Raw genomic sequence first — 18,371 nt, forward strand, 5'->3', positions numbered from 1 at the left:
TAATATAGATATATAGCGAGCAGCGCAGTATACTAAGTAGCGCACTTTTACTAAGACTATACTAAAACTTACCCTATTATAGCCTAAAATACTATAATCTAGCCCTATATAGTATTATATAGCATATAATATTACTTAGAGACCTCTTCTATAGCATTCTTATATATTTGCATGTTATACCTACTCTCTCTATACTATCTATAGCATTATTAGGATAGTTTACCTTCTTTAGCGCGCACCTGCTTCTTCCTCTTCTTTCTATTACTATGCGCCCTAAACTCTGCTAGAGCTACTAACTATTAGCCTTCCTTAACTAGTAGGGACCCTCCCTCTTAAATTTGCTTTCTTTTATATAATTTATATTCTATAGCAGCTGCTAGGGCTATATAAAGCTTAGTATTCTCCTATTGCGCTAAAGCTAGCTTATATAATAGAATTGCTCCCCCCTTTATATAGTGCTTAAGCGCGCTTAGAATAGAGGTAGGTAAGCTGCTCTGCTCCCTCTTATACTTATCTTAAATTAGAGTTAATTGCAACTTAAATTCTAGGGTATTGCTTAGAGTTTATAACTGCTAGGGCTTATTATTTAAGGGAAGTAGTAGTAATAGAGTCCGCAGCTTTATATTAAGGGTTAATATAACCTATTCTAGGTTAAAAGGGACTAATCTAGCGCCTTAGAACTCTCCCTAGATATTACTAGGGGTAATTACTTTCTTATAAGCTGCTTTAAAGCATAGTAGGAACTCCTACTTTATAATATAGTTAATCTAGTTATGCATAAGCTTATTAACCTTATCCCTATATACCTTCTTTAGAGGGCTAAAATAAGCTATGTTAAGTAGCTACAGGAGGTGCAATAAGTGCGCAGGCATATATAGGGTTATAATCTTATAATCCTTATAGTATTGCTTAAATTCTATAGAGTTATAGCTCCTATAACTATTAATAATTAGCAAATAGTAGGTGCTAATAGTATGCATCTTTATATGCCTATTAAAGTACTTTAACTAGTTAAAGCTAAGCTTATTAGTAGTCTAGCTATTTTTAGAGATAGCAATAGTCCAATCTTAGGGCAGATTATTATCCTTATACTAGTTAGACAGGTATTAGCAGGCTTTAAAGATAATATAGGGCAGAATAGCCTATCCTATAGCATTAATGCCCTTAATAACTATTACCTACTCCTAGTTGCTTAGCTAGACCTGCTTTGCTTGTCCTAGCTTCTCTATATCTATAATAATAACTCTAGTAGATATCTAGCCTATTATAAAGCCTATCTTATTAAAGTTATATATATTATTATCTAGGATACTATACTTAGCTTTAATATTAGCTACTAGGCTAAACTAGCCCTAGATTACTATAGAATCCTTGCAGAGGGCTTGCTTATAGTTATACTTATAATTAAAGACTATTTTAAGCTTCTCCTAACATAAAACAAACCTGCTAGCCTACCTTAGGCTAATAGAGGCTAAACTATACTCTTTTTATAGAGAATTAGCTATATTAGCTATAACTATAAGCTAAGGGGACTCTCCTTATATAACTAGCTTAAGTATATGCATAATAATTACCTGCTCCTTAGCGCTAGTTAGATTATATAAGTTAGCTATAGTATTAATGCGTAAAGGTTGTCCTACACGTCTTATATAAAGTATAGTTTTAGAGGCGCTATAGATAGCTGCAGCGCGTTATACTAAGAGGTCTATATCTTATTTAAGAGCTTAAAGCGCAAGCTATATCTAACACTCTTTTAACGCGTTAAACTATTATTATTAGGGAGGCATTAGTATAGAAAGAGTATTTTAGTATAGTCTTAGTAAAAGTATACTACTTAGTATACTGCGCTGCTTGCTATATATCTATATTATACTTTTATACTTATATATATAGTAAATAGTTATTTTTATCTCTACTAGTACTTTAATTTCTACCTAGGCTAGGCTCTTATTCTTAGCTTACTAAGGCTCTATCTATTATTAGTATAGAATATTATACTTTTACTTTTATACTATAAACCTTACTATCTAATATAGATTATTAGCATATATAATCTAAGAGTTATATAATATCTTAGATTATAACTAGATTAGTAGTAAGAATATAGAATACTTTGCATTAATATATATTATAGGCAAGCAGCGCATATAGGCAAATAGCGCACTTTTGCTAAAACTCTACTAAAATACTAACCTCTACTAATGCCTCTATAATAATAATAGCTTAATATATTAAAAGAACGTTAGATATAGCTTATAATCTAAGCTCTTAAATAAGACCTAGACCTCTCTATATAACGCGCTGCAGCTATCTATAGCACCTCTAAAATAATACTATATATAAGATACGCTAGATAACCTTTATATATTAATACTATAGCTAATTTATAGAATCTAACTAATACCAAGAAGCAGGTAATTATTATATATATACTTAAGCTAGCTAAGTAAGGATAACCCCCCTAGCTTATAGATATAACTAATATTACTAATTCTCTATAGAAAGAGCGCAGTTTAGCACCTATTAGCTTAAACTAGGCTAGCACGTTTATTTTACGTTAGGAGGAGCTTAAAGTAGTTTTTAATTATAAGTATAACTATAAGCAAGCCCTCTATAAGGATCCTAAGGTTATATAGGGCTAGTTTAACCTTATAGCTAATACTAAAGCTAAGTATAGTATTTAGAATAATAATACTTATAACTTTAATAAGATAGGCTTTATAATAGGCTAGATAAGCTCTAGAGTAGTTATTATAGCTTTAGAGAACTATAGATAGGCAAAGGTAGTCTAGCTAGGCAATTGCAAGTAGGTAATAGTTATCTAGGGCATTAATACTATAGGGTAGGCTATTCTACCCTATATTATCTTTAAAGCCTACTGCTACTAGTCTAACTAGTATAAAGATAATAACCTGCCCTAGGATTAGATTATTACTATCTCTAAGAATAGCTAGACTACTAATAAGCTTAGCTTTAACTAGTTAAAGCACTTTAATAAGCATATAAAGACGCATACTATTAGCACCTACTATTTACTAATTATTAATAGCTATAAGAGCTATAACTCTATAGAATTTAAGCAATACTATAAGGATAATAATATTATAGGTCTATATATACCTGCGCACTTATTATACCTCCTGCAGCTACTTAATATAGCTTGTTTTAGCCCTCTAAAGAAGGCGTATAGAGATAAGGTTAATTAGCTAATATATAACTAGATTAACTATATTATAAAGTAGGAGTTCCTTCTATACTTTATAGCAGCTTATAATAGAGCTATTACCTCTAGCAATATTTAAGGAGGGTTCTAAGGGGCTAGATTAGCTCTATTTGCCCTAGATTGCGTTATATTAGCTCTAAATATAAAGCTGCGCACTCTATTACTACTACTCCCCTAAAATAGCCTGCTCTAGCAGTTGCAGACCCTAAGCAATACCCTAGAATTTAGGTCGCAATTAATACTTATAAAGAAGAAGATTTAGAGGCATATAGACAGCTTACTAACCTCTATAGTTAAAGCGTTTAAGAAGGTCTTAAAGGGGGCAGCAATTATTGCGCATAAGCTAGCTTTAGCATAATAGGAGAACGCTACGCTTTATGCAGCTCTAGCAGCTGCTATAGAATATAAATTGCGCAAAAGAAGGCATATCTAGACAGAGGGAAGCCTTATAGTTAAAGAGGGCTAGCAGCAGACTGCTCTATTAGAGTTTAGCGCACGTAGTAATAGAAAGAAGAGGAAGACGCAGGTGCGTGCTAAAGGAGGTAAATCATCCTAACAACGCTGTAGAAGGTATAGAGAGGGTAGGCACAACGCGCGAACGTGCAAGAATAGAGCAGAAGAGGTCTCTAAGTAATATTACAGCTTGTTTTGTCTTATGCAGCGCTAATTTGTGGTGTTTTAGGCCATAATACGGTATGATGGGGGAGAGTCTTGGCAAAAGTGCGCCGTTCGCCCATGTGCGCCGCTCGCCCGTGATGTACGTTATAGCTTTTGAGTCCTATATAAACGCATTAGGCGTGCTGTTAGAGCAGGTTGTTATTTTGCTAAGGCTACATTAAGCAATCTCTTGCGAGAACGCTGAAGTACTTTTGCGTTCGTGTCTTAGATAGAGGACGCTGAAGTTCTTGCGTGTTTACTCACTCCCAATTCACAATTATCTACCTGCTACCAGCTTCACGACAGCAGCCTTTGTGTCTGCTCCTGCCTGCTTTTGCTTAATAACCAGGCTATCGCGACTGCTCTTGAAGCGCTTCGGATGTACAGAGAGCGCAGCGGTGTTGACCTCGCTGTCTGGTAGGGAGCGGGACAGTTGGGAGGAGTATAGTACGCGGCAGAAGCGCATGGGCTGGTTTGACGAAGTCGGTGTCGCCTAACCGCAGCAGAGGCCTTGTGGTACGTTTCTATGGTGCACCAAGTGCGTGCACGGAAGATGGCCCGGCTGCGAATGTCGAAGACTGGCCTTTGGCTCGCCATCAGCACCATCGCAAGGGCGATGGCGATAGGGACACAAGACTTGCTCTCCAGTCGATAAAGCTGAACATCGAGCGAAGGCCCTAGAAATGAGTGTCAGCGATATAGCATCCATTTTGAACAAGCTCAATGCCGCCTTCAATGCTTTGCATCTTTGTCTTCTCTGCTTTGCTGACAATCTCCGGAGACATCGCAGCACTATCGCTAGTGACAGCAACATTCAGGTAGTCTTCTACCTGTAATGGTCTAGAAGAATAACTCATCACGAACATGGATAAGCGAAAACGAGACACTTGTTGAAGGCACATGCATGCTCTTGTTTGGTGCCAAGGCGCCCTTTGGACTGAGGACTTGGGATACGCACAGATCAATGGCGCATGGCCCGAAGCTGAAGCAGTCTGGACGCAGGGACAAAGACTCATCCTGGGCCCCCAAGTTCGCAGCCAACTGACGAAGGGCTGTCGTTCACTCGATAGAATGTTTAGGTATTATTGAGCTGGACATAGTGTCCACTTGCCCGCACCTAGCCCCAATCAAACTGTAACACCCTTCCGCTTTGCAGATTCGCCCACGACATACTCTTCTCTTTCTCCCCTCGTCGCCCATACAGTACAAGGTGAGCGTCTTAGCGGCGGCTGTGGCGGGCAGGACGCGCATATCACCATACGCAGTGCATTGGAGCAGTCGCGCTCCAGCAGCGCTGCAGCCAGTCCATGATAAGCTTACGATTCACGCGTATCTGCAGCAGTTCCTTCCTTGGGCCTCCGCCAGTATCTGACTATCAAACTTTCATGCTCGCTGGCTTATGTAACAAAGGATCTGATGCCAACCAGAACGTATACATGGACAAGCTGACATTGACAAATGTTTTAGCAGTCTTAGGATCAGAGGGCAAGGCATCAACTGAGTAAACCGCTGCATTTGTAAAGGAGCAAAATGCAAGACTATCACTTCCGACCCGTTTGCATCTCGTCGACCTTCAAAACACAATCGGCGGAGTGACATAGCTCTGAGCTCAGATGTAGGCAACATAAAAGTGAGGGCAAGCAGCAACTACATGGGTGTAATTCTCTCCACAGGAATATCACGCGGATACGGAATAGTAGCCGGTGCACCGAGTGCATGACCGTTCTCCCACACCTTCGTCTCCACACCGTTCTGAATCTCGACCGCATAACGAATAAACTTCCTCCTGATGCCACCAACAAACGTAATCTCGTGCTCACTAGTGTGGTTGTTCTTTTCCACTATAAGCCCTGGTTAGCCAGCGCGTTCTAATCTCGGTAGAGCAACACACACCTATCGTCGCGTTGACGTCGATTCCCCCGTAGCACCCGCTGATCACGTATCGGAACCTGGTCTCCTTGTCCCAGTTATCCGGCTTCCATATGGTAGGCGTACCTTTGTCGTCGTGGAAGGCGCGTGCGGTTGAGACGAAGACCGAGTTAGCGGTGGGGACGCCCTGGTAGCGTCTGAAGTTGTACATTCGATCAATCTTCATGTCGCGACTTAGTTGCGGGCGGAAGCCTCTATTGAAAATCTCTGCTGGCCTTCGGACATCCCAGCGGACGATGTGCTCGGCTGCTGCGTCGATTTGGTGGTCGCCCACTCTTGAGCCGTCTGGCACCTGGTTTTGGCGGAACACGAGCGGGATGTTTTCTGACGCTGCTTCGATTACGGTGATTGCGCCTTGGACGTCCTGTCGGTAGGAATCCTCGATGGCGGAATCGAATTCTGTGCGGGCTTGCATCTTTGATTTCTTGTAGAGCGCTACAATTGTTACTTCTGGACGTTCAATGAAGGCTGGAATTCTGCATACAATGATGCTGGCTTAGACACGCTTTGAATGGGGGCAGCGATGCTGGGTACAAGAAGGAAATGTTGTTGGTTTAGTAGATTCTGATCGTTTCCTGTAGGTCGTCACGGCCTACTTTATACTCGATAATACTTCCACCTCTTCTGCCCTCCCACGGAGAAGCCGAGTCTAGGTTGTTTTTCGTATCGACACCCAGGCCAAGCGCACAACTTGGAAGCTGAACATGCTAGTTGCACACATGATTCTGCAACAAGAACGAACTGCTTCAGCTGCGAATGCACCACTGGAGCATGCCCAATGCCAAAATAGGTGCTTAACGCACCACCACCGTCCCCATTTGGACAACTGTATGAACGCAGCACACCTAATCGCGTAGTTGAGCACCGAAAGCTAATCGAGAGTCATGACTAGTGGCGGGGTATGCTCCAAGTTGGGCAGAACCTCAGCGGCTGGACCGTTCTTCTAATTAACGCAGACTCGAGTGGCGCAGCCGGGCCGAGCCGAGGCGAGCTGAAGACCCCTGTTCCATGCACATGCAGCCTGGTAATAGCAATAGCAGATGCCTCGATAACGGTGAATAGCAGTATTGACTGATGTCTGTCTTTCGAGTCAATAAATAGACAGAGTACAGCAAGTGTACATATTGATAGGTACTGGTAAAGCAGCCTCTTTGGCTCCGCCCCTGACTTTGGTTATGGTTCCAACCAATGAGTTGATAATGCTATAAAGCTACATGTAGCAGGTGATGATAGAACGATCCCTAGCAAACTATCATGCCGTCTTTGCGATACTTTGTTGTAGTTTACCGCCTCTTTCATCCCAGCTTTCACGCCCATTTTGCGAACGCTCAACTTTCCCTCTTGCCCCGTCGCACATTTGCATTTCATATTGCCATTCTAACGACACTACTGTGTTTATGTTAGCTTCCAAGTGTTTCTGAAATGTTACGATTCTAAGAAGGGAGTGCAGAGCCGTGCAAAGCGATGGTTTCAAGCCAGTCCCGTCCCTGGAGCATCAACGGTATGTGACGATCTGCTTTTTCGTTAAGTAGAGGGCGCAGTGATACCTTCTCGCTGATGCCAGGGGTCTGTATGTTGTTCAGCGCCTTGGGTGCTTATTGTCTTGAGCCAGGGTTCCTGGCGCGACTCTTCTAGCCCACATCTAACACACGCGCAACGTTTCTTTCTCCCTGCCCAACTATACTTCGCAGTGTATACTCCGTTCTGTTTCAAATTTTTAAGCGTGCTAGCTCTTCCCATCCGTAGGTCGACGCGGCGGCTCGCCCTTGCGCAACGGAGGTAAGCCATAGTGATCTTTCGGTGAACGATCCATGGTGTGATATAGTACCTGCCACATACGGAAGATTTGTAGGAGATATATGATGTGTGTCAGACAGACATATTAGGTATTTGATGCAAATGATTGTGCTGTCGGTATCGCTGGCGGATGATAGGTCGCTTGGTCCACGGGCGCCGGCGGAGAACTAGATTTGGAGGGGATATTTTCAGGTCGAACCTGAATGATGTTGGAATCGAACAAGCTTTGATGAGATCCTATCAGTGTTTGTTCTTGAGATTTCGCAGTCATTGCATTTGCGGACAAGGGCGGCCCGGGCAAGGCCGGTACGGAAGTTGGATTAAGTGGCTTGAGCGACGTGAGCCAAAGCTTGCCACTACAATTTGCACTGAGAATACGGCGCCAGTGATGAATCCTGGCGAGCGTTCCGACCACGTCACCATAGAGATGTGTCCTGTATTCTGGCTCAGACCTAGTCTTCATCGCCAGCTTGCAGCACTCGCCTCGATACACAGGTGCGATCTGATTGACTACACTTATCCATCCTGCTGCCGAGACTGTACATCCAGTTTCTTCATTCGTACCGCCGTCTTGCGCGATATCTTTCGTGAGAGAAAAATTTCGCGAACGGTCGAGGATGTCGCGAAGTCCCGTTGGTAGAAGCGCTTCGATGTCTGGTGGGAAGTCATGATCGAGGTCGATGACGTTGTTCGCGGGCTTTAGCACGGTGTTTTGATGTTGGGAACTCTTTTTAGTTGGAATGCAGGAGCGCGAGTATCTTTGCGTCTTCCTGTGACGTAGCAAGAGGCAAAGAATGTTCGGTGCAGAAGCAGGTATACCAGCTCTAATCTGTCTGCGTCACTGCGAATTGTGCAACATATGCGACTCATAATCCTAAATTCTAGGATAGCTCCCCCATGTGCTTCTTTTGGAATGCATTGGGTGCAATGTTACACAGCATCATCCTTGAGGGGATCCGCGAGACGAATATCACTATTGATCTATAAATTGTTTCTCGACCGATAGTACAGCGCATTGTATCACTCTCTTTTGCCTATCGCATCTAGCAGATGCCTGTTTCTCCCACCAAGACTCACGATGGTATTGATAGCCCTCGACAACGATATTCTCAACCAGCTTTGTTCTGAGGACCAACTCGAGCTTCTGGATGCAGTGGATGGCCTAAGATCACAAGGTATTGATAGCTATATTTCCTTGCCGCAAATTATTGTGTGTGGCGATCAGTCTGCCGGAAAGAGTTCTGTGTTGGAGGCAATTTCGGGTGTATCTTTTCCCATTAAAAGCAACCTATGCACTCGTTTTCTGACAGAATTGGTCCTCCGTAATAGGTCGGAAATAACAGTCAGCATTTGGATTGTCCCAGATTCTTCTCACGGCGACTCCGAAAGCCATACGCTGTGATCTTTTCATGAGAGGCTTGACACCTTCAATGAATTGCCGGACTTGATCAAAAAGGCCAAAGCAGCTATGGCCATCTCCACTGTTGGAAGGATATCCTCCAAAGACCTACTTCGAATCGAGGTTTCTGGTCCCGATCGACCACAACTTACGATAGTCGACTTGCCTGGTCTCATGCATTCGGAAACCAATCAACAGTTTGCTGATGACATCGAAATGAATGGCCCAAGAAATCGTCAAATCGTACATGGAAGAACCAAGGAGCATCATTCTTGCGATCGTTTCTGCGAAAAACGACTACGCGAATCAGATTGTGCTTGAACTTGCTCGTAATTATGACAAAAACGGTGAACGTACGTTGGGCGTCATTACAAAGCCAGATACTAGCGTATCGGGCTCCCCTACCGAGCGCACGTTTGTATCTCTCACCAGAAATCAGGACGTGGTCTTCTGTCTTGGATGGCACGTGCTGAGGAACTTGGACTTGGATACTGGGAAGTGGTCTTCATTCACTCGCGACACTAAAGAAAAGGAGTTTTTCTTGGAAGGAATATGGAGAACTATGCCTAATTCGATTCTGGGTATTGGAACTCTGAGGAAACAGCTCAGTAGATTACTCCCTGCGCAGATCGCCACCGAACTTCCCAGCCTGGCAGCGGAGATCAACACCAAATTCAATCTTTGTCAAGATGAGTTGAAGAGGCTAGGCAAACCCCGTACAACTGCGGAAGAACAACTGATGTACCTGCTCCGAGTGAGCGAAAGATGTCAATCTTTAACTAAAGCTGCCGTGGACGGATACTACAACGATCCTTTTTTGAAAGACCCCAGATCAGACATTGGGTATCAGAAACGCCTACGAGCTGTTATACAGAAGCTCAACATAACTTTCGCAAACACTATGGAGAGAAGAGGACATCGTTACAATATCACCGACGACTCACCAAAGAAGGCCGCGGATGCGAAAACGACAACAATCAGTAGAGCCGAGTTCATGGATCATATAGAGCATTTGATTGAGAGAACTCGAGGTCGCGATCTTCCCGGTACTTATAACCCACTGATCGTCACTGCATTGTTTGAGCAGTCGCAACCTTGGGAAATCATAGTTCAGCAGCACCTGAGAGAAGTCTCTCAAGCTGTCAAGAACTTTCTTCGTCTATTCGTTTCGTACATCGCTGATGGAACAACTTCAAAGCCGCTCTTCCAAACTGTGTTCGAGCCATCCTTACATTCGCTCGAGGAAGACCTGAAGAAGAAAATCACAGGGCTTTTGGCAGCGCATCAACACGAGCACCCCATTACCTACAATCCCGTTTTCACTAAGATTGTCGATGGGGTTTGTAGTGTGAAGATGAAGCCTGGGTTTGCCTCAATCATCAAGGACTTCTTCCAAATCACCAGTCTAGATTCGGGTCAATACCACGAAGTATCAGATTTCAGCGGTTTACTGAAGGCTCTGAAGGAGTACACCCAGCCTATGCTTGCTCGTCCAGCTTGCTCCAAAGCTTTAGACTGTATGGAGGTGTATTATAAGGTAAGACAAGTGCCTTTTCACCACTGCAAAGTGAATTCGTTGGCAGAAGACTGACCAGATTAGATCGCTCTTCAAAGATTCGTCGACGATATCTCTGTGGAGGCTGTAGAATCTAACATGATGTCCAAGCTCCATGGGATCTTATGGCCTGTGAGCATAGTCTCGATAGCTGCGGGAGATGTGGAAAAGAATTGATGGTGAAACCGAGTCGAGTCGTATCCTTCGCACCGAGCTCGAGAACAAGTTGGAGGTTCTCACAATCGGTGCTCAGATCTGCACCCGGATCATTAGCATAGGGCTTCGAGGTAAGAAAACCTTACAACGTTGCCTCCTGTCTAAGCCTCACACAATTGCACAACAGGAATCAGTCCTGTCCCACTCATGGAAGCTCAGACTCCAGAAGCTAGACCAGAGTTGATCTCGGAACCTTCTTCCAAGCCATAAGCAGCTTCAGCGCTTTCTCCAACATCCACGATGAACTCTGGAGAAGATGTAGTGTTCGTGGAAGCATACAACTTTGAAACGAAGGAGAGCCCGTCCTCCATCAACGACTGTATTCTTTCTTAGGATGAAAAAGAAGCATTTTCCCCTCCGAAGAGTTACAAGAGAAAGCATGGAAAAGGTAAAAAGAAAGGAGTAGAGTAATTCTTGCAAGCTACGCAAGGCGTACTCCTCTCTCTTTGTGTTTTATGAACTCAGCGTCAAAGCATTCTTATCCCTTCCGAAGAGTTCTCAAATAAATACACAAAAACACAGGAGGCTAGATTTGGGGTGAGTCACATGGCATTCGTCACAACTAAGTAAACAAATTACTCACTAGTCCCAATAGATTATTAGGGCTACTGATCATTGTTTAAGTAATCTCAGGGATCTAGAATATCGAGCAATAAAAATTCGTGGTGATTTGCGTTCGTACCGTCCAAACAAGGCTGATTCGCAACGCAGACAGATTCTGGTGAAAGCACCGCATCCGTGAGCGATGCCATCTCTGTCCCTTTCATTCATCTAATCGATGAACCGGGTTCGGTAACATGGCCTGAGCCACACACACACCAAGAGAGAAGCCTCTTATGGACGGACAGGACGTGCTTCAGACCGCAGACATATTTCTTCATCCAAGAGGGGTTCATCACCGTAAATTGGTCGGACACTGTCCTAAAGCTGCGCTATAATAACAACAAGGTAACTATACTTCGGGACCCAAACGGTTGTTCCCATGACATATTGTCAAAATGGACATGCAAACTCACTAAAACGTTCCTAGAGCCCAAGAACCATACGTATGCCCTTTCCTGTAAGCTTGGCAGTCAAGTAGAGTCAATTGATGTAGTAGGAACACTTTTTCTGTTCCGGAGATTGTGTCAGATTGTTTTTGCAGCAAGCGAGCTCCAGTAGTTGGGGCTGCAGACGATGTCTGTACTGAAATGGATTGGACCCTGTGGGCGATAGGCTTTGGTACAATGGGCTTGGCTACGAATCATTGTAAGCGGTATGCTGTTCGCACCCGAGAGGCAAATTTTGGATTACAAATAAGGGACATGTTGAGGTTGCGCGAAGGGCGCTAAAAAAATTGACTATCAGGTCAGACGACGAAATTGAAGGACAACTTGCACTTCTGCTGCACATCGATGAGGTAGAATGATGGCTGTCATCCCTGGACAAAGAGGTGACATATGCAGACTACTTCAAGATCTCAAATTTCAGACGCACCGAGGCGGCCTGCCGTGCCTACATGATTCAGGTGCTTTCCGAAGTGTGGTTTAGGTCGAACATCGTCTACTTCCTCCAAAGAGGTGGCGGGGCGAAACACAGTCTTTTAACTTTGGCCTCGGCACGTCTGCATTGGCCTTCGTCGGCACGCTCTCTACCTGGTGAATTATGACCAAGTCCGGCCGCCGCCACATGTACCTGATAAGATAGAGCGTGATGCTGCTGTGTCCGTTGATTGTGGGCTTCATCGGCACCGCCACATCGAGCAACGCGGTGATCTTCTCTTCGGCTGCGTTCATGATGCTCTTCTTCCTCGCCTTCCAGGTCACCGTTGGCCCACCCACTTACGCTGTTGTTGCCGAGCTGCCTACCAATCGACTGCGTTTCAAGACAGTGTCCCTCGCCTGAGTCAGCTATAAACTTGCTGCGATCGGCGCCACCATCTTGAATCCACCTATTCTCAACCCTCTGGCATGAAATCTCTTGGGTAAGGGCGGCCTTTTCTGGGCTGACTTTACTGGTATAATGTTGATTTAGGCGTATTTCAGGTTGCCTGGGCTGGCGGGGCGAACGACTGCCGAGCTCGACATTTTGATCGACAACAGAGTGTCTGCGCGCAGTTTTGCAACGACTAACGTCGTCATCTTCGGTCATGGCGGCCACATCGCGCCTGATGCGGGGAAACCTGTAGAGCCCAAGGTCTAAAGCGACGAAATAGTTGCTGTGTCGCGCTTAGTCAGGCGAAAAAGCTTACATGTGCTCAACCGTCTACTGTGTAGCCAACTATTTAGCATCCGGGACAAACAGACGTCAGCAACAGACAGATATCCATCCTCACCCTAGCTTATTTCGATAGGAGCATCTCATCCTACAAAGATCCTCCTATATTCTGTAGCGTCTTCTCTACTCGTTGTAGTATCCCCTAACAGTGTGGTTCTGCCGCGTTATATGGTGATAAGTTACACAGTCACCCCGCATCCTTGTAATAGCACTCACAGCGAACGCATACTCAACAGGGGTCAGTTTCACTCCGCCTAGTCCGGCGAGGCCTCATAACATTAGTTCCTCTATATTTAAGAGATTTGCGGCGACAAACATGTGTATTCATCTTGTAGAAACAGACAAATACTCTGGTACAGCTGGGTATCGGCATGTGTTGATGGGGGATAGACAAATGAAAAGTGTTTAGTGGAGAAGAAATAGGCTTCTTCGTACAGGAGGGAGACACGTAGCACTTACCACAATCTAGGGGTCTAGTTATAGCCAGTTTTTAAGGGCAGGGTGTGTTATAGTTGTAGTTAGGGATAGAAAGCTAAGGCTAAGGCTTTAGAATGTCTTCAAAACCTAACCGAGATGCACTAGGTCTTGTCCGCCCCTTGACAGCACAGCTGCCCAATTAAGCCTAGCAAAGCGTGTCTCCTCTAATATAGGTTGCATCTCTTAGCGATATTTTAGTGGGGCTCGCTTAGCTACAAGTACCCTAAGCTCCCCCTAACAATCTCTAGTAAACACAACACATAACACACAACACACGAAAGTTACTCTGCAGCATAATTTGACAGTCACTATGTCAATATTAGTTCATAAGATGCTTGAAAAGCTCTACGAATTCCCAGATAGAGTCTTACAGCCAGACGAAGACCGCGATCAATTCTTAGTGCCTTGGGGGTTCACCATCTACAGGACCTTCTATGGACCTGGATCGGACGACCAATGGTCCAAGTTGCTCCAAACCATCACCACTGGTACAAAATACCGGCTAAGCATAATGGATGGTGGCGAGGATACTGTGGTTACCACCAAGTTATTAGAACTCCTCCACCTCGACGCGCGGTCGGACCCGACACTGCTAGACGGTCTGACACTGGAAGATGTGCGGAAAGTCTACATTAATGGCACTGGAGGTCAACCTATGAATGTCGCCAACGACCCCTGGCGTGTCTTCTTCCTAGCAGATGCCCAGGTACTGCAGGACCCCGAGCTAGGGCTGCTCAAAGTCGTAGCCGCCGAGTACGACCCTGACGCAGGATACAGGCATCCACAAAAATTCTTTGGCTGGATTACTATGCCGTCAGCAACGGTTGTGGATCTGTGGGATGAGCTGGACACGTATTATTTGTGGCAAATCGTGAATTTTACGACTGGGGGGCCGGGGGTGTATTGGGATGTGGATAGGATCTACTAAAACTGAAATGGATACTGTAATATTGACCCAACGTAGCTCAAGTGTCATGTTTGGTAGCGCGTGACCGCTCTACATCTCACCGCCCGACGTTGTAGGAATATACCAGACGCGGTCAAATGATCCCCGTCGTATCGATGGCCAGCGTGTTCAAGCGCGCCTCTAAGCTTGACAGCCCATCCAGAATCTCCTGGCTTTCGTCGTCCGTCCTTACACCCCAATATTTCCTTAACTCAATAATAGTGGCCTAACACCAATCCCTGTATTTTGTGATGAACCGGTGCCAAAGATATCTTTGATCCATTTAGACCAGAACTGCGCAACTGATGTTGGGGCATTAGGGTTGGCCGCGTTATACAGTGTCTGTGAATGCAGCCATTGTGCGCGGATGTTATTGGCAACATGCGCCAGGTTGCCTTTGACATTTGGTGTGTTTTGGCGGTTAAGGTAGATCATTGCTGCAATTGTGCCTCTGATCGCCCCGAGCACTTCCGCCGCATCGTCTACGCTTCCGCTTGTGATCCGGAGTAAGACTTTTGCTGGGCTCATGGGGTCTTTGTTTTTCAGCATCTATCACAGAACGGAATGCGTTAGCTCTTGTGATTAGCTCGGGCTCCCGTTTACAGGTATGAAGCGGTAGGCACTCACTATCGTTTTGTATCTGTGAATGTTGACGACAAGGCCCACGAAGTACACGTCATTTTTCCTAGACCCGACAGTCTCCATGATGCGTCCGTAGACATTTTTGAGGCTCGAGTCGTCATTCGGGTCGCCGACTCCTGTCAGCGGCGGCGCGTTCTGCAGCACAGGCTGGGTGCGAGCTTGGACGAAATAGGAGACTGAAACTGGTCCAGTTGTCGCGGTAGCGCCGCTACGAAGTCTGTCATTGGAATTTAGTGTCTGAGATTAAATCAAAGGTACCGGGGGCCTTACACGCCTCTTGAGGCATCTTGAATGAAATCTGCAATAAGATGGCCGTCGATGATGTGTTCAACTATAATACCATAAGCTGACAGAAAGTTCCCTGAAGAGCGGTGTTAATGCCTACCTTGAAAGTCTCTGTCCACTGTAGTCAAAGGCTGGTATTGCGATACACTCGGGTTACCACAATCATCCACGTCATCGTAGTCAAGTGACTCGTCCATCAGCTCTGGATGATACATACCGCTCTGTTGCATTTGCCTGGTGGTGAAATGCTAAGATCTGTTAGTTCGCTGTTAAAGTTTATCTCACTTAGACCTACATCTGATAGAGTCAGAGTGACGGAGCCTCCCTGAAGCCTGGCTGTGTATGTACGAGTTCTCTTCTCAAGCACAACAAATTTACCGGGGGCCTCCTCCGCCCCTCGTGGTGTAAGATGGCGATAATGATTACGATGACGATGGCGATGCGTATGATCGAAGGGATTCGTGGATGGAACAGCTCAAAGGCGTCGTTCCGGCATGTCAATGTCGCACTCATCGTCTACTCAAGGATCATAGACGCGGACAATGCTTTTCTTAGCCCATTTTGAGGCGCGTGAGTTCCAAGAGTAGAGATTGCACATGATTTGTTGTGTCAATTCGATCGGTCCTCGGGTCTGCCACGTGTGCAGTTTCTTCGCAAACTCGCGCAGGCTGGGGAAATGGAGATAGCTGAACTTTTCTCCCATAGCTGAGTTTGGTATCGATGCCGCAAGGTCAGAGAATGTGGTGGTGGCTGTTGGACCTGGATTGTTGAAAGAAACGCCTTGGAACCATAGTTTACTTTGCTTCAAACCAGAATGAAATCTTGCTCTTGCATGCTCTTGTTATATGCTGACCGGAAGTACTGGCCGTCCATTAGCCCGTCTATGTAGACGGGTCCGAGAAATCGGCACTCTTGCTGTTCGTGGCGAAGCGCATATGGGGCAAACCCACCGAAAAGTGCAACTATGATATCTCCCTCACGCATACAGTCAGGACCGATGCCCCAACTTCCGTTCGCCAGGCGGAAGAGGAGACGACCTTTGCACATCTTGGCTAGCTCTTCTGTGTAGCGACTTCGTGAGCCGATGTAAGTGGCATGATCGGATGTCATGCAGAACTGTGCGCCTTTGACTGTACTACTACAGTTTGTGGAGCATTTTGACATGATGTTGTGGATATAGTCAAGGAAATCAGCCAAGAACTGATTTCTCTTTTCCTCTGTGCCTTCTGAAAATCCGAATGGGAACCCAAGGTATCCTGCTGTCAACGTTCGAGCAATCATGAGAGACTGTTGCTGGCTATCGCAGCAGAGCATTTGCGTTCCTCGTCCGTCTTTCCAGAACCGTGTGGTAGATATCGCCATTTCCGGTCCCACTAACGATAGTACACTTTTGACTTCATTGTAACATGTACCATAAGCGAACAGCTTGCCTCCTTCGACCCGGTAGTAGCTCAGTGCTTTCTCATCTCCTCTCAGTGACGCTGGAAAGCTGAGTTTGAATCGAGTTTCATCGGAGGAAGAGAACCCTAGAGCGGTGCGTGCGCGATCCCACCTTGGCACCCATGACGGAAAATCAAGTTCAGGCCCCAAAATCTCCGGATGTGAAACATGGTTGAGGATTTCTAGATCCTGACTTACTCGTATGATCTCAACAGCAATGTCAGTGTAAACCTCTGCCACCGTTTTCGTGTAGTCCACGCTGATGCTTGCTGAATCAAAGCTGCTGAGTTTGCTCAATATTCCAAGAAGCCCATAGACCATGTCGCGCGAGTCGGTGGCTGAGTAGGGTCTAAAATTATTAAGGAGTGAAAGCAGAGCATCCTCTCGCGCAAGAACATGGGGGAGAGCGCTGATCGAAGCAAGACTTCTCCGGAAAGGGATATTCTGGACAAGTTCAGGCTGACAGTCTGCGGCTATAGCCAGAAACAATGCAACCCTGCGAATGTAATGATACGGGATCCTTTTATGTCCATATATTGCGTACGATTGTAACCTTGTGGCCTGAGCTAATACCACTTCTTGGACACACCATATACGCACAAACCAACTCTGATCGAAGAAGTCCTTGATCGCAGACCAGGATACGCTGATTGGAGAATGATCGGGCAATATCTGTAAAAGTAATATGATGAGATGATCGTCGTCGTCACTGAACCCGGCACGCACTCTGTGATCCTCCAGCAGAGTGAAGATCGTCATCAATCCGGTCTCAGCCGCGGTGGCGTCCTCATGGCTTGCCCCTCCAAGATAGATAACCGTGTTGGAAGTTTGCGAGTAGACTCGACCCATAAGAGGTACATGGATATTCTTTTCCTTGACATCAGCTTGATTCATGCATAGCGCATCAGCCCATACAGTTCTGGGTTCTCTAGGGTCGCGTATTGCCAGCAGAGCGTCGCGAAGGTTCCTGGTCACCAAGACATCGAGTTGGTTGCATTTAATGTTGACCAGATCGGACGCTTTGCCCCAGACGTACGAAAGGGCCTCGTACTCTGGCGCTACTGCTGCTTCATATTGCCGGAGTTCGCATTGGACGGGGTCATCATCCTTCTCCGATGGTAGAAGGCTGAGTAAGCGGATATCACAGGCGGCTAACTGAGTCGGATACAGTATGCGACGGTCTCGATCAAGTGATTCCGGACATTGCATCGATTGCAGAAGAGAAGGCTGCATCTCGTGACCGTAATTCCAGACAGTCGAGTGACACCGAGAATGGAAAGTCCAGTTTACTCGGCCCAGCAATGTAAGTTTGTTTGCGCTGACTTTAGCTGAGGCTGTACCGCCCCGAGTGTTATCAAATGCGGTCCTGCGAGAGTTGAACCAGTGCTGGTGCCGGTTCTCGAATTTTAGCAGGATGCGATAGCTGAGCGTACATACACTTGATTTGAAAATATCAACGGGCGAATAGGCAGTGTACAGGGCAGCCTGGCGCTTATACAGTGTGTTAGCGCCTGCTGTAGCCTGCAGTGTCCGTTGATGGCGTACGCTG

At 45.6% G+C, this 18,371-nt stretch overlaps 6 protein-coding genes across 6 annotated transcripts; 2 read left to right on the forward strand and 4 right to left on the reverse strand.

The window, feature by feature from the left end:
• Positions 1-5,378: 5,378 nt before the first annotated feature.
• C7974DRAFT_405041 (uncharacterized protein) lies at positions 5,379-6,711 on the reverse strand. Its single transcript, XM_046143013.1, has 2 exons — positions 5,774-6,711; positions 5,379-5,721 (listed from the first exon to the last, which is right to left on the reverse strand). Exons 1-2 carry the CDS (start codon positions 6,222-6,224, stop codon positions 5,528-5,530), a joined length of 645 nt encoding a protein of 214 aa, XP_045991700.1. The 5' UTR covers positions 6,225-6,711; the 3' UTR covers positions 5,379-5,527.
• Positions 6,712-8,631: 1,920 nt separating this feature from the next.
• C7974DRAFT_444487 (P-loop containing nucleoside triphosphate hydrolase protein) lies at positions 8,632-11,109 on the forward strand (the record flags this gene model as incomplete). The annotated part of the gene is made up of 6 exons (XM_046145505.1): positions 8,632-8,963; positions 9,021-9,202; positions 9,267-10,542; positions 10,606-10,692; positions 10,751-10,847; positions 10,988-11,109. Exons 1-6 carry the CDS (start codon positions 8,685-8,687, stop codon positions 11,107-11,109), a joined length of 2,043 nt encoding a protein of 680 aa, XP_045991701.1. The 5' UTR covers positions 8,632-8,684.
• Positions 11,110-11,543: 434 nt separating this feature from the next.
• Positions 11,544-12,906, reverse strand: C7974DRAFT_380730 (uncharacterized protein; the record flags this gene model as incomplete). The annotated part of the gene is made up of 4 exons (XM_046140532.1): positions 11,544-11,708; positions 11,793-11,834; positions 12,253-12,270; positions 12,451-12,906. The coding sequence occupies 4 exons, from the start codon at positions 12,904-12,906 to the stop codon at positions 11,544-11,546; spliced, it is 681 nt and encodes a 226-aa protein (XP_045991702.1).
• An 860-nt stretch (positions 12,907-13,766) lies between these two features.
• C7974DRAFT_444495 (uncharacterized protein) lies at positions 13,767-14,573 on the forward strand. The gene has a single exon (XM_046145506.1). The coding sequence runs from the start codon at positions 13,820-13,822 to the stop codon at positions 14,435-14,437; it is 618 nt and encodes a 205-aa protein (XP_045991703.1). The 5' UTR covers positions 13,767-13,819; the 3' UTR covers positions 14,438-14,573.
• C7974DRAFT_75046 (uncharacterized protein) lies at positions 14,574-15,922 on the reverse strand. Its single transcript, XM_046147213.1, has 5 exons — positions 15,678-15,922; positions 15,483-15,630; positions 15,368-15,428; positions 15,083-15,314; positions 14,574-15,004 (listed from the first exon to the last, which is right to left on the reverse strand). Exons 2-5 carry the CDS (start codon positions 15,610-15,612, stop codon positions 14,663-14,665), a joined length of 765 nt encoding a protein of 254 aa, XP_045991704.1. The 5' UTR covers positions 15,613-15,630; positions 15,678-15,922; the 3' UTR covers positions 14,574-14,662.
• Positions 15,923-18,083, reverse strand: C7974DRAFT_75045 (heterokaryon incompatibility protein-domain-containing protein). The gene has a single exon (XM_046147212.1). The coding sequence runs from the start codon at positions 18,053-18,055 to the stop codon at positions 16,187-16,189; it is 1,869 nt and encodes a 622-aa protein (XP_045991705.1). The 5' UTR covers positions 18,056-18,083; the 3' UTR covers positions 15,923-16,186.
• Between the last annotated feature and the right edge of the window lie 288 nt (positions 18,084-18,371).

This window comes from Boeremia exigua, assembly GCF_020726555.1.
Source record: "Boeremia exigua strain MPI-SDFR-AT-0100 chromosome Unknown C7974scaffold_14, whole genome shotgun sequence".
Classification (NCBI taxonomy): Eukaryota; Fungi; Ascomycota; class Dothideomycetes; order Pleosporales; family Didymellaceae; genus Boeremia; species Boeremia exigua.